Genomic DNA, 13,254 nt, shown 5'->3' on the forward strand with positions numbered 1-13,254 from the left:
TATATATATATATATATTTGTGTGAGAGAGTGTATATTGGTAGAAGACAGTGCCCATGAACGGTGGGTAAATGAGGAGAAAATCAAGAAAATATTTGATGAATCTCGAGGCAACCGTAGCGCTTGGAATAGTTTTGTTCCTTTTTTTTTTCTTAATAACTGAATCACTTAAATCTATGCCTTAATTCGAATTAAATAAAAGTATATCTAAACAATGTTTCATAACAAATTTTTCAATGATTTTCTCACTTCCTCGGAACAAGAGTTCGATAACTACTAGGCTACTGTAAGAAACAAATATAAGACAGTTAAATGAAAGCCAAAAAATACAAAGAGAAACTAATTTGAAGATCATTCAAGTGTTTAGAATGCATCTCGACATGAAACGTGAATCCTATTTACATATAATCCGGATTAAAATGGATCATATATATATATATATATGATTAATCCCACTCTCATCAAATCACATATTATCAAATATATATATGATTTCTTGACCACCACTAAAAGATTCACGTAATATTTTTAAAATTCGGAATTAGCCTAAAGTACCCCTGTTATATATATATATATATATAGATATATATATATATATATATAGATATAGATATAGACATAAGCAGATGATGAGGAGAATCACTAAATTAAGTGAAAAAAAAAAAAGATTCAAATGAAAGGTTGGAGAGACATCACATGATCCAAGAAAGGATCTGGTCGCTAAGTGCAATAAGGTTTTGCTGTTTGTCGGTGACCGATTTTTCAAGCAAAACACCTTCTCCTCGTGTCCCTCTCGCTTCCACATGCACTCTTTATGCTCATACATACACATATACATACACACATACATACACACATATATGATATATATGTATATATGTTGGGTTGATAGGTAAAAATTGTTTTTTTTTAAGGATATATCACACTAGCATAGGTTTCAAATTCGATTTTCAATACAAAATATATTAGCATACACATATTTATTAATAGGTTAATATCCTACAATATTCCAAACAAAAAACAAACATGAATCCTCCCGCACGTGCAAGACGTAAATAACTAAGAGTTCACCATAATGGACCCACACGTGCGAGTTGCATGACGAGTTTTGTCTACTTTCTTTTTGTGATTTTTTTTGTCTCCCTCGAAATCATTATTTTTTTCATACATGAATCGCCAATCCCCATGATTAAAAATATAAAAAAATAAATTATAGTTAATTATAATTATATATCCCGTTTGCTACGGCATCGCCACGTGAACCACTACGTAATTCCCACTTTTTTGAAAATCATTATTTCACTAAAAGATTTTCAGTGCAACATGTCCTCGGCTATAATGAAATGAAATGGTCGGCCTTTTTTAATTATTTCAATTTTAATAGCTATTTTGTAATTATTTATAATGAAAATAACCCAAATAATAATAATAATAATAATAATAAGAAGCAGTCTGTTACAAGATAATTCCGATTCATTCATGTTTAAGAAGTCTTTCATGTCTGAAATCAAAATCAAGCACAAGAATGTCGGCTCGCTGTACACTTACAAACCAAATCAAACCCGTCCGGTTTAACCGGTATGGTTATGAATTCATCACTAGATTCCTTCTCTGCCATTGCCTGAATCCACCGGAATCGTCAATCTTCTTGCGGTTCTTGCAAATTCGCTGCAAATGCAACAATCATTTTCAAATCTACGAACCGAACCGCATTCAATATTAAAACTAAATGTTCATATTTTTCTAAAACCGAAAAAACTGAACCCAACCGATATCCGAAATGGTCATACCGAAGAAATGGAAACGATGATTCACTCACCTGTAGGGCTCATCTCCTACGGGTTTGACAGAACCCGAGATATCGCAGTACACGAGGCTGTTTAGCGTGTCGGGATGTTCGATTCCGAACATGCGCCTTAGATTTTCGCGGAGTGCGTCGTAAGATCCAAGCAGCGGCAGGTCGAGTGTCCGGCCAACGTCCTCTGACTCCATGAATACTTTACACTGTCCTGTTTCCAAGCTAGTCATCTCAGGTTCTTCCAGCTCTACCAAGGACAGAAGCTTAGCTGTTCTGTCAAGATTCTTGTCTGAAGAAGAATCCTTCAATGTCATCGAACCACACGAGCCGCCGAGAGAGATCTCTTGCTCGGTGAGGATAGGCCGACCAAACAGCACGAGCTGAGGCGTGGTTATCGTCTTCTTTGCCGTCGGGTAATTATTGTAAGCCATAGTCAGAAAACAAGAAACGCCGTTATCGCTTAGGCCCATAAGCGAGGTGGTTCGGGTGGGAAGAAGAATGGAAGGATCGCCCGAGAGGGTTTGCTTGTGGAGATGGAGATCGGTTCGTGATAGATCGAAACGAGCATGCCTGGCTCCCTGCATGCCAGCAGGAATGTTAATGTTTTTGTCGGAGTTGTTGTTGTCGGGTAAGCACCTGAGGAAGTTTCTCGACCCGAATAAATTCGAGGAGAATTTCGGGACGGGAAATTGAGCGGTGTTGAGTGGAAACTCCGGTGGTTGGAGCAGAAGCCTCGGCTTCTTTTGCGGAGGCAGGAACGGGGAGAAGTGAAGGGCGCCGGGCATGTTGGAGACGAGTTCCACAAGCCACGGGCTCACCCGTTTCACGTTTTGCAGCAATTCCGGCTCGTCCCAAGCAACCTAGAGCGGTAAAAGAAACTTGAAATATTCTCAGCTAAACGGAAAACGATCACGCTGAAAGGATCAGACTTTAGCACATTTTGATCTCGGGTTTACCTGGAGAAGCCTCCAAGGAGAGTTGGGCCATCGGATAGGATCAGCGGGGTGTGCGGATGAAACGGTACCCATGAACCAGCTGATCCGGGATGAATCCTCGGTTTCAAACGCCATCTTGAATCTCAAACCCGGGCACCATCTGATCCCCATCGCTCGCCTCACAGCCCCTGCTTTCACACAGAACTCCGGTGTGCTTGCCCTCGGGTAATAAACCACCTCGAATGCATTCCCGCTCGCTGCCAATACTGACGCCTCAACCACCGACTCTGCCCGTACTCTCCCTGAGCGATTAGTTCTGCCATTTTCACTGCCATTACTCCTCCTCCTCCTCATCAGCTTCCCCTCCTCGGCCTCCCGCATAAACGCAGAGAAATATGAATCGGGTCCGCTGCCCCACCCAGGAGACAGCATCTCAGACCCATCAGGAGAAATCCCGCGTTTCGCCCTCCTAATCCCGACACAGAGATCTCCATTCGCCGTTCTCAAGAACACGATGGAATCGCCGGCCATGAGTTTCTTGTGGTTTACGAAAGTGCTCCATCCCGTCGTGAGCAAGTGCCTGCGAGGGGTTCCGCGGTAAATGTGCCTGAACTTCCACGTCTCGCCATGAACGTCCTTAGCTAATATCGTCTGCACGGGCGGATCAGCCGTGTAATCCAACCTCGGGAATATCGTCTCAGCGCAATACCTCGGAACAGAGAATCCGCCTCCATTGTTAGCATCCGACTGAGTTAACGTCTTGGCGAATGAAGCAGGCTGCTTAGCATTGCCCCCTTCGCCTTCATCGGACCCGAGCCCGTCTTCTTCCTCGTCGAATCCGAGGCCTGAAGCCACAGGAACCAATCCGATTTTGGCGTAAACCTCATCGGTTTCGGGATCAGCTAGGAACTTCATGGAGGTAACTTGACAGAGAATCAATGGCGGAATGCGAGGGCAGTTTGGTAAATTCACAGCGGCGGAGGCGTGCTCCGAGTGGCCTTGAGGGAAGTAAAGGACTTTGGAGTTCACCGGCGGCATCTTCACCATTCCACCGGCACAAGCATGCCATAGCTGTGAATCCAAGCTCTTATCTTCTTTGCAATCCTTCGCCTTCTTCCCATTTGACTCCATTAAAGCTAGCATTTTCTGCTTCTTCTATATGTTACTGAGGAACCCTAAACTTCAAAGAGATGGACAAGGCGCTAGATTTAGCAGGAAATGCGAGTGGAAACTTGAAATTTAACAGATGGATGTTTTTTTTTATTTCTCACCGTGTGGACTTTTGTTGGAAACTTCTTCAATCCCACCGGAGAGTATGGGGTTTCCGTCGGAAAGTTGTCTGCTTTGTCGGATTTTCGCCGGGAGTTCTTCGAGGCCTGCCGGAATCTCCTCGCTATCCACTGGATGGAACTTCTTCTCTGGTCGCCGGAGATCTCAGAACCATAAACTCAAACTCTGTTTCTCGCCGGAGAACTCCATGGCCACCGGATTTCTTTGCATTTGCCACCGGAAAACCTCTGGTCTCGGCCGGGGATTTCAGTGGATCCCGATCAGCACCAGCTTCGATTTGAACCTCGGTCACGATTTCATCCACTTCAGCTCCGCTTTTTCCTTAAAGTAGAAGAACAATAAACCCTAATTGTTCACCACACTGCCTGACCAAAGTCCCAATTTTTTCGCAGGAACACGAAATTTTCCCAGGAAACAAACACGCCCAGAGAAAATTTCTCTGTTTTGTTACTTTCACGTGAGTGGGGCTACCACCAACAATTCCCAGCCTCCAAAGTTTCCTCTCATCTGGCCACAAAGGAAAAAAAAAACACTCTGTCCAGTTCTCTTACACAAAAAAAAAACTGTCTTTTTTTTACCGGAAAACGAAAAGCCCACAGATTCTCAAGAAAATTTGAAAGATCATCGAAAACCAGAAGAACAAAAGGAAATGAGATGAGTCACTGCAGAGACGACAAACAAAAAAAAGACAGAACATAAAAGTCGATTTAGAAAAAGAGAAATACCCAGAAAGAAAGAGAGCAGCTTTTTTTGGATCGATCCAAGAATCCACCAAAGTACAAAGCCTGATCATGAAACAGGAGCGCTCCTTTTAAAAGCGTCAGAGAGAGAATAACATTAAAATATGATTTAAATATCGTTTTTACCATTTCCCGACAGTTTTCCCTTTTTTGTTTAAAAATAAATTAAATGTAATTTTTAAAAATTAAATTAAACCAACTTCCATACATAATAATAAAAATATTTTATATGAATATTTATTTCAAAATTTTATAGTTGTAAAAAAAATATAAAATAAAATAAATATTCCATTTTTTAAACAATTGTTCAAAACATGTTTATTTATTTATGATTTATAATATGTCGTAATCAAATCCAGTAAGGAAAACATGTGAACCTGATTTATCTCCATATCACGACAAGCAAATATTAGTAAGTCTACATGTATTATAGCTTTTTTTTTGTCAATATATCTTTATAGTTTTGCTACATTATCATGTTTTAATTCAAATAACAATATTTTTCTCACATTACAATAAAATATTTAAATCTTAAAAATGAGCCTATCCATTCACCTCCCCTGTATTGATTATTATACATTTTTGGGATCTTGTACGATCCGACAAACAATCTCATACACAAATCATTACAGGAAATACCAATCGCGAAAGAAGAACAATCATCTGCCAGATTCTGCAGGTGAAAGTTGCAGGAAACATATGCAGAAACTGATCAAACACAGAGAAAGAAGAAATCTGTGGACTCCGTTTGGTCGGGATTCTAGCACCGAGGAAGGCCCTTTGGCGGCGGAAGAACAGATTCCTCCGGTGTCTTTCCGTTCTCAACGACGAAAGCCATCTTCAGTCCCCACATCGTATGGACTTCCAGATGACAATGCATGAACCAGACACCTGAAAGAGACGGCAGTTTATGGCTTCATCTCATTACAAATGCTGCATTTTATGTATATATTGTCGTAACTTACCCGGATTGTCGGCTCTGAATCGGATGGCGGTCCATCCCCCGGTCGGGACTCCGACTGTATTTCTCTCGGGCGGGTCGACGAGATTGAACTTAGCCGGGTCTTTCTTGGGATCGAAATTTCCTACTCCGGTCCCAACGACGAAGAAGTTGTACCCGTGGAGATGGAATGGGTGTGACTCCACAGTTAGAAGATTCGTGTCCTGCAAAATCAGCTCAATCGTCGTATTGAACTCGACCCGACTCAGCCTCGTTCCTAGCGAGGTCCCGAGGTTAGCCGTTAGAGGAGCGCCCGTGTAATTGAACGGTTTTGGAGGGCGGTCCGGGAAATCAGTCCTGAAAACGCCTGAAATGTTGAAGTAATGAGCCTGCAACAGAGCTGTCTTCGGCATAATGAATGTTACATTGTTCAACGAGGCCACGAGCTTCGTCCCATTCACACAGCTCGGGCAAGGGTTTGTCCCTAATCCGATGGTGTAGAATAATTGACGGTCTACTTTCAAAGGTACATTTGCCGGGAAACTAGCCGAGTTAAGGCTCCTGAGCTTGCTGTTATAACCTAAGGCGAAAGTCGTATCGTTTGGTGCGGGTAGGTTGGGAAAAACCGGTAAGACAGTATTCGGAACGCCTTTGTATTGAAGAATAGCAGTCACAGTTTTGTTGTCAATCGGTACGGGAGCGTCCATGAACGGTCTCGCCGCCATGAAATACCGGTTTGGAGGCCGGTTAGCGTTAACCAAAACGTTTGTGGTCTGACCTGGACCAAGAAGGATGGCTTTGGTTATGAACGGTTTGGTGTAAACCGCGTCGATCTCAACAACGGTCATGTCGTGGCCCGCGACCGCGAAGAAGAGCTCGTCGTTCAAAGCTGCGTTTATGATCCTCAGAAGGTACGTTTTACCCGCCTCGACCTCCAATGCAAATGTATCTAACCAACATTAAGATTCTAAATAAGACTATTATCTTAAATGATCGTATATTCTGAAATCTATATAAACGAATCTGAATTTATCGAATTTACGTTTCTCAGAACACGGGAAGAGCGTGTGTAACGAGAAACTATTTTTTAAAACATTCAAATATTTAATGACAAATTAATTTTACCCAAAACTCCCATTCTCAACGTAAACACGCATGAAACTAATTATAATAAATCGAAATATCAATCTTAAGCATATCGTTTTATTACACAAACAGAAAAAAAAGAAAATTAAATCTAAAAACGAGTTATCGTACAATAAAAAAATAAAAATTAAATACTAAGTAATAAGATATGGAATGAAAAATTTCTACAAAAATACAAAAGTCGCATAGTTTTGATAATTTTATGCTTTTTCCATAAGGGACACATGGGGAGTTTTAATTTTGCAATAAAATTTTAGCGGTCCGGGCTTCCCGTTGATGGTATGAGCATCCGAGGCTGGAGGAGGCGAACCTAATTGATTCGCCTGGTTCACAAGAGTCTCAATATCACCGTTCCACCATTCCCCTGCAAGGATAAAATTCCACAAACATGGTTATCGACCGGTTTATCGGTAAACCGGGCTCATTGATTCGGTTATGGACTTCACTAACCGAAGATTATGTTGGTTTCTAGGTGTGGTTGCGGGAACGGGAACGGTTTTTCCGGTTTAGGCATAATGACGATGGCTCCGTAAACAGTGGCTCGTAGCCACAGTATGTGAGCGTGCCACCATAACGTCCCTCGTTGTCCCGTCACATTGAAGTCGTAAACGTAACTGTGACCGGTCTGAATCGGACATTGCGTTATGTAGGCCGGTCCGTCGGCCCAACCGTTCCGGTATTGTTTCAATCCGTGCCTGAATTATGGATAAACCGGTGGGGGAGTTCGTATCAGAACCGGGAATGTGTAAAACCGGTTTAGACTTTAAACCGAGAGACTTACCAATGGATAGACATGTTGTATTGTGCATGGTTGGTGACGTTGACGATGACTCGGTCTCCCTCTCTTGCGTAAATCGTTGGACCGGGAAACATTCCGTTAACCGTTACGATCGGTTTAGCGTGGCATAACCGGCTTACGTTATTCACTTGAACCTGATCAAAATATTTAATCAGAATTTTATGTCGAAAATTAAATGGATTGCACAAATTCCTTATTCTTTCCATTTGTCAATTACTATTGGGCAACCGAGTTGTTTGTCAAATCTCGACTAAAAAAACATAACCGGTTTATATTAAACCGGTATTAAACCAATGCATTCATGTTCCATGCATTGTTATATATGAATTCAACGTCAGAAAAAGTCGATACTTACATCGAACTGGTACTTCTTGACGGCGGCTTCGACCGGAAAACTACCGGAAAATTCAAGAAAGCAAAACAAGAGAACGAGGAAACTCGGGTTTCGAATTCTCTGCATTTTTTTCCGGGTTTTTCCCTTTGTTTTTTTTCTTTTGGATGAACAGATTGTGATGAAACCCTAGCTCTGTTTCAATGGTTATATAGTGTTTGTAATGCGAACAAGAAGTTGGTGAAACGCATGGAAATAAGACTATGCTTTTAGTATATAAAATGTAAATAAAAATGCGTGGAAATACATTATAAATAAATAAAAAAATGTAACCGAAGGAGGCTTGTAAGCAAAACATTTTTGAAAGACGTTGAGGAATCAGCGTAACGTTTGTTAACAATATGGAGTACCTTTGAAGTTGATATCCCAGCTTTGCATTCATGTTTTTTTTTGTTGAAAAAAATAATATGTTAAAATTGCGATTTATGCCCCTGTAATTACGAGAAATTTTCATATGGGTACATGTACTTCACTCCTCTCTATAAAGACCTCAAAACATTCCATATTATTATAATCCTTTATTTTATAATTTAGATGGTGTTAATCTTTTTTCTAGGTTGAATTTTCAGAAAATTTTCTAAATGGATCCAATTTAGAAGTTATTTATTTGACATAATATCAAATTTTAAGTATCTTGGCGGGAAATGCTGTTATAGTAAATAAAATATAAAACTATAATGTAATATTTATTTCTATTGCCATTAATATTTTATAGAATTCAATAACTATCTGCCTTGGGGAAAAAAGAAAAACATAAATTTTGGGATTATTTACTCAAGATCATTCAAATGTAAAATTAAGGGCATGTGACCTTGATCGATAACATTTTTATAATTATTATAATATGGAATATTTGTTTTTTTTTTTTGTCTGTGTGTGTGGAATATGGTGCATTGGACAAATATTGCTTTGCCGTAACATGTTGCTTTGCCAACAGGTTAATCTGTATATTTTATATCTGTTTATTTTTTAAATTTCAAACATACAAAAATAAATGTCTGGGTAAGAGAAAAGGACTGGTCAATATATTTTTTTTCTTTCTAAATTATATAAATCTCAACCAACCTATAAGTGTATTATAATAATTTTTAATGGTTTTCAGCAAATTACGCAATTGACTAATTTCAGAGTTTGTTGGTATTTTCCAAAATCATGAACACGTGGACCTCTCTTAAGCCCACTTGTGTCTACATTGGGCCTCACTTAAGCCCAACTATGTATAATTGGGCCTTCCCAAACCCACGTGTGTCCGGCCCAATCACATTACTCGAGGATCGATCCGGCCCATAGTAAATACTGACATATGTGTGTGTGTGTATATATATATATATATATACATATATGTATATACACACAAATGGGGTTGACCCTACAAGAGCGTGACTTGATGTAGACGAGACCTCTGAATTTAGTTTGACTTTTAACGATACATCAAATTAATTTTAACTTAAAAAATGTTATTTCGAAATTATATATATTTGTATAATGGTAATTACCGGCCAAAGTATACGTAGTTCCGGTTTACTTTCTTTTTTAGTAAAGCCAACCACGAGAGTTCATAAAATTCAATTATATATATATATATGCTTACGTGATTGATATGTGCAATTAAATATAACATGTATATAATGTATTTGATAAAAAATTATTGCCCACATTAATTTATATAATATTTAATCGAAAAAGATATAAAATATTCTTTGAATCCCCCATCAATTTATAATAATAATAATAATTATTGGCACAATAACTTTAGATAATTGATCTCCCTAACAATCTAAACCTCATTCCCTTGGGTCTCCGAAGCGTCTCGTAAATTAAGTTAACCAAAACATTAGTTTAACCCCAACCATTAGTTAATTGAACAATTAACGATCTGATTATAACATAATTACATGATTCCGAGGTTAGTTAACTTCAAATCCCTAATTCTCATCCCCCCAAATCGCATGTGTTTAAAACCCAAGGCAACAAGAAAGATTCAGTGAACCCATAAGAACGAAAAAATAATAATAAAATTATTCGGTTTGTCTCTTAGCTCTATTGAGAGGTTGAATGATACAAAAGCCCTAACAAAATATGATATTAATTAAAGAATAATTAAAGGCTAATTATATAAAATTAAATTTTAAAGTAATGGGTGCAAAGCCCAAAAGATCGCAATCTAGTAAACAAAGATAGACAAGGCGAGATTCTTGCTTACTAAGTGATCTGTGCCATGTAGCTTTGTCCCCTTTTAGGTGTTTAGTCCTAACTGCCCGAACCAGTTAGGGATACTATCCCATAAATCATGAAATTAATAATAATAATAATAATAATAATCTTTTTTGGGTAAAAATTACGAATAATCCACTGTTTATGTTTTTTTTTTCATAAAAAAACAGTTTAATGGAATCTAAAAAAACTCAAATTGAATTTCACAATGGTTCAAAACCGGAAAATTGAGTGTATATATTTTTTTAAAATAAAAATCAAATTCGAAGCAAAGCTAAATAAAAACATTAGTTTATTTTTCAACTTAAATTCGAAAATAATATAAAGCCAAACAAAATCCAAGAGTTTAATTTCGTTATGTGTATACGGTGAAAGTTTGTTCTTGTTTCTTTCACACAAAATCCAGCATTTTTAATTAAATTTCCAACATTTAACAACTATATTCAATTTATAAATAGTGAGAACAAGATAAGTTCAATTTTATTAATATATATATGTATGTATATGTCAGTTCGGTCACTGTGTAATGGTTGGTTCATTGAACATATCCAAGCCAACCGGGAGAAACCAATGTTTGCTTTAATTGATGCAAATTATAGTATTTTTGGATTTTATTAGGAATATAAAAAACGATAAAATGAATAAATTAAATATGTTTCGAATAATAAGAAGAAAACATAAAATAAAAAAATTAAAGATAGAAAACGTAGATAATTTTGTGCATATCTAATTAAATTTAATGCTTCAGTTTCTTGATTTGAAAACACAAAGAGTAAAGGATTTGACCCCTTGATTAGTAGATATTGAATAACCTATCTAATTTAACACCCATAATTTAAAATAGATCAATGTTTTTGTTGTATTCCGTGTTTGTATTCCTATGTAATTTGCACGTTTTTAACTAATTATATATATATATATATAATTACTAGATGAAAATAAATAAATTGAACAAATTAATCACTCGAATGAGATCATCATCTGTATAAAAACCTATCTCACACCACATACATCATTACTATAAAAAAATATAATTTTTATGATAAAATTCAAACATAAGGATGAAATATATTTTTCTTTCTTGGTAAAGGTTATTTTTTATTAAAAAGAAATAATGTACAAAAGTCAAGTGGAATTATAAGAAAGATAGATAAAAGAGCATGGAAAAATATCCAACTCCATAATTGACGAAGAAAAAAAAACCCAACGGTTAATGGTAAACTTTAAAAAAAATAGGCAATCTTAACAATTTTTTAAAATTTTTTATTTTAAAATACAATATATAAAAATATAAACTTTAGGGACAGAATATAAATCTCATTGACTATTAAATATTAAAAAATATTTAACTTACAACAGAATTAAATCAAAATATATATAGAATATCAATACCAAGAATTCCTTAATTATATGGTTTCTACTATCCTCTATTTATCTTAACATTTTTATATTTTAAAACATATACCATTGTACCAATATAAGTAAGGACAATTTATTGTGGATCCACAATTTTATATTTTTGGAAGTGCATATTGTTTTGTTCTGATTTTTTTCCGTTTTTAATTTAGATTAGTGCAAACATATATGTGTAACGAGAAACTATTTTTTAAAACATTCAAATATTTAATGACAAATTAATTTTACCCAAAACTCCCATTCTCAACGTAAACACGCATGAAACTAATTATAATAAATCGAAATATCAATCTTAAGCATATCGTTTTATTACACAAACAGAAAAAAAAGAAAATTAAATCTAAAAACGAGTTATCGTACAATAAAAAAATAAAAATTAAATACTAAGTAATAAGATATGGAATGAAAAATTTCTACAAAAATACAAAAGTCGCATAGTTTTGATAATTTTATGCTTTTTCCATAAGGGACACATGGGGAGTTTTAATTTTGCAATAAAATTTTAAGGTTAATTTATTTTGTTAGGCACACTTAAATTTACAATTTTTTTGGTAGAAGAATTTTTTTTACCTATATAAATAGGTTGTTTCCGTTATTTTCGCTTGAATTTAAAGTTATAATTATCTAAAATTTTGTTATTACAAACTTGATTTTTTTGTTCATTATTATTACATAAACAGTAATTTTGAAGAGCTGACTTTGGTTGATTACGGAGAACTTATAAAAAATCTTAATGTTAGATTTGTTAATTAAATTAGATAAATAAAAAAAAAGTTTTCACATTTAGACACAAAGACAAATGACAAAACAAATTTAGGAAAAAATGACAGTTAATGTTTAGATGTCTATTCTTAAATTGACCATTTGGATTCCAATTAGGGCATTTTCCCTAAACTTAATTAACGGTTTACCCCGAGAGAAATTAATTTCATTTATTATTTTGATAAGTATAGTATTTCTTTTAATGTGATTTTATAAATATAACCCATAAAAAATCAAAGAGAGAGAATAAGGTTATTTAAAAATGCTTTTCTGGGCCAATTATATTGGAATAAAAATTAATTAGTTAATTAATATAATAATAGAGGGGTTAAGATATTTATCATCCAATATTAATATTATTATGTTTTTTTAACCATATGAAAAAGAATATTATCACTTTCTTTCTCATAAATCGCCTCTCTCTCTCTCTCCCCTCGGTCGCTCTCCTTCAAGGTGGCACAGGCACCCATACCTTCATACCCTTTTACGCATTTGTATGACTGTGTGTATATATATTTACATATATTATAAATCGATTTTGGATCTCTTTCTCTTTCTTGGACGGAACTGAGCTCTCTCTCTCTCTCTCGCTCTCTTGGCTACGATAAGAGTTGCTTCAAGATCCGCTTCTCGGCCTCTCTCACTGGATAATAGATATTAGCTGGGTCAACTTGGCCTGATCATGCCGATTTCAGAGGTGACGGGTTTTTTTTCCTTCCTCCATAAACCCTGTTTTTTCCCTCTTCTTTTTCCTTTTCCAGGGGCTTTGTACGGACTCTTATGGAGTTTTTCGTTTGGGGCATGACGGGGGGGGGGGGGGGGCG

General features: G+C 36.3%; 3 protein-coding genes across 5 annotated transcripts in view; 1 reads left to right on the top strand and 2 right to left on the bottom strand.

The window, feature by feature from the left end:
* Positions 1-1,452: 1,452 nt before the first annotated feature.
* Positions 1,453-4,830, bottom strand: LOC104816338 (auxin response factor 18-like). Of its 3 annotated transcripts, XM_010545098.1 has the most exons (5): positions 4,748-4,830; positions 4,004-4,529; positions 2,754-3,907; positions 1,819-2,657; positions 1,453-1,667 (listed from the first exon to the last, which is right to left on the bottom strand). In XM_010545098.1, the coding sequence occupies exons 3-5, from the start codon at positions 3,873-3,875 to the stop codon at positions 1,598-1,600; spliced, it is 2,031 nt and encodes a 676-aa protein (XP_010543400.1). In that variant the 5' UTR covers positions 3,876-3,907; positions 4,004-4,529; positions 4,748-4,830; the 3' UTR covers positions 1,453-1,597. The 3 variants fall into 3 exon arrangements, with proteins under 3 accessions (XP_010543400.1, XP_010543398.1, XP_010543399.1); XM_010545096.1 differs by lacking the exon at positions 4,748-4,830 and having other exon boundaries at positions 4,004-4,741; XM_010545097.1 differs by lacking the exon at positions 4,748-4,830 and having other exon boundaries at positions 2,754-3,912; positions 4,004-4,741.
* Positions 4,831-5,285: 455 nt separating this feature from the next.
* LOC104816339 (laccase-11-like) lies at positions 5,286-8,168 on the bottom strand. Its single transcript, XM_010545099.1, has 7 exons — positions 8,003-8,168; positions 7,630-7,781; positions 7,299-7,543; positions 7,108-7,212; positions 6,745-6,768; positions 5,728-6,651; positions 5,286-5,653 (listed from the first exon to the last, which is right to left on the bottom strand). Exons 1-7 carry the CDS (start codon positions 8,105-8,107, stop codon positions 5,523-5,525), a joined length of 1,686 nt encoding a protein of 561 aa, XP_010543401.1. The 5' UTR covers positions 8,108-8,168; the 3' UTR covers positions 5,286-5,522.
* A 4,703-nt stretch (positions 8,169-12,871) lies between these two features.
* Positions 12,872-13,254, top strand: part of LOC104816665 (ethylene-insensitive protein 2-like) — a 6,555-nt gene continuing 6,172 nt past the window's right edge. Inside the window, exon 1 of the mRNA XM_010545596.2 lies at positions 12,872-13,127. The gene's annotated coding sequence lies outside the window, so the exon portion shown is untranslated. The remainder of the gene's footprint in view (positions 13,128-13,254) is intronic.

The sequence above is a fragment of the Tarenaya hassleriana genome, unplaced genomic scaffold, assembly GCF_000463585.1.
Source record: "Tarenaya hassleriana unplaced genomic scaffold, ASM46358v1 Cleome25, whole genome shotgun sequence".
NCBI lineage: Eukaryota > Viridiplantae > Streptophyta > Magnoliopsida > Brassicales > Cleomaceae > Tarenaya > Tarenaya hassleriana.

What these genes read in the sequence shown, in the direction of transcription:
- LOC104816338 (XM_010545098.1), bottom strand. Translation starts at nt 3,875, where the DNA reads ATGCTAGCTTTAATGGAGTCAAATGGGAAGAAGGCGAAGGATTGCAAA. An exon ending in CTCCTTGGAGGCTTCTCCAG is followed by an intron (nt 2,658 to 2,753) that starts GTAAACCCGAGA and finishes TTACCGCTCTAG; the next exon opens with GTTGCTTGGGACGAGCCGGA. An exon ending in GTAGGAGATGAGCCCTACAG is followed by an intron (nt 1,668 to 1,818) that starts GTGAGTGAATCA and finishes TTGCATTTGCAG; the next exon opens with CGAATTTGCAAGAACCGCAA.
- LOC104816339 (XM_010545099.1), bottom strand. Translation starts at nt 8,107, where the DNA reads ATGCAGAGAATTCGAAACCCGAGTTTCCTCGTTCTCTTGTTTTGCTTT. An exon ending in AGAAACCAACATAATCTTCG is followed by an intron (nt 7,213 to 7,298) that starts GTTAGTGAAGTC and finishes TTATCCTTGCAG; the next exon opens with GGGAATGGTGGAACGGTGAT. An exon ending in ATTCAGAGCCGACAATCCGG is followed by an intron (nt 5,654 to 5,727) that starts GTAAGTTACGAC and finishes CGTCTCTTTCAG; the next exon opens with GTGTCTGGTTCATGCATTGT.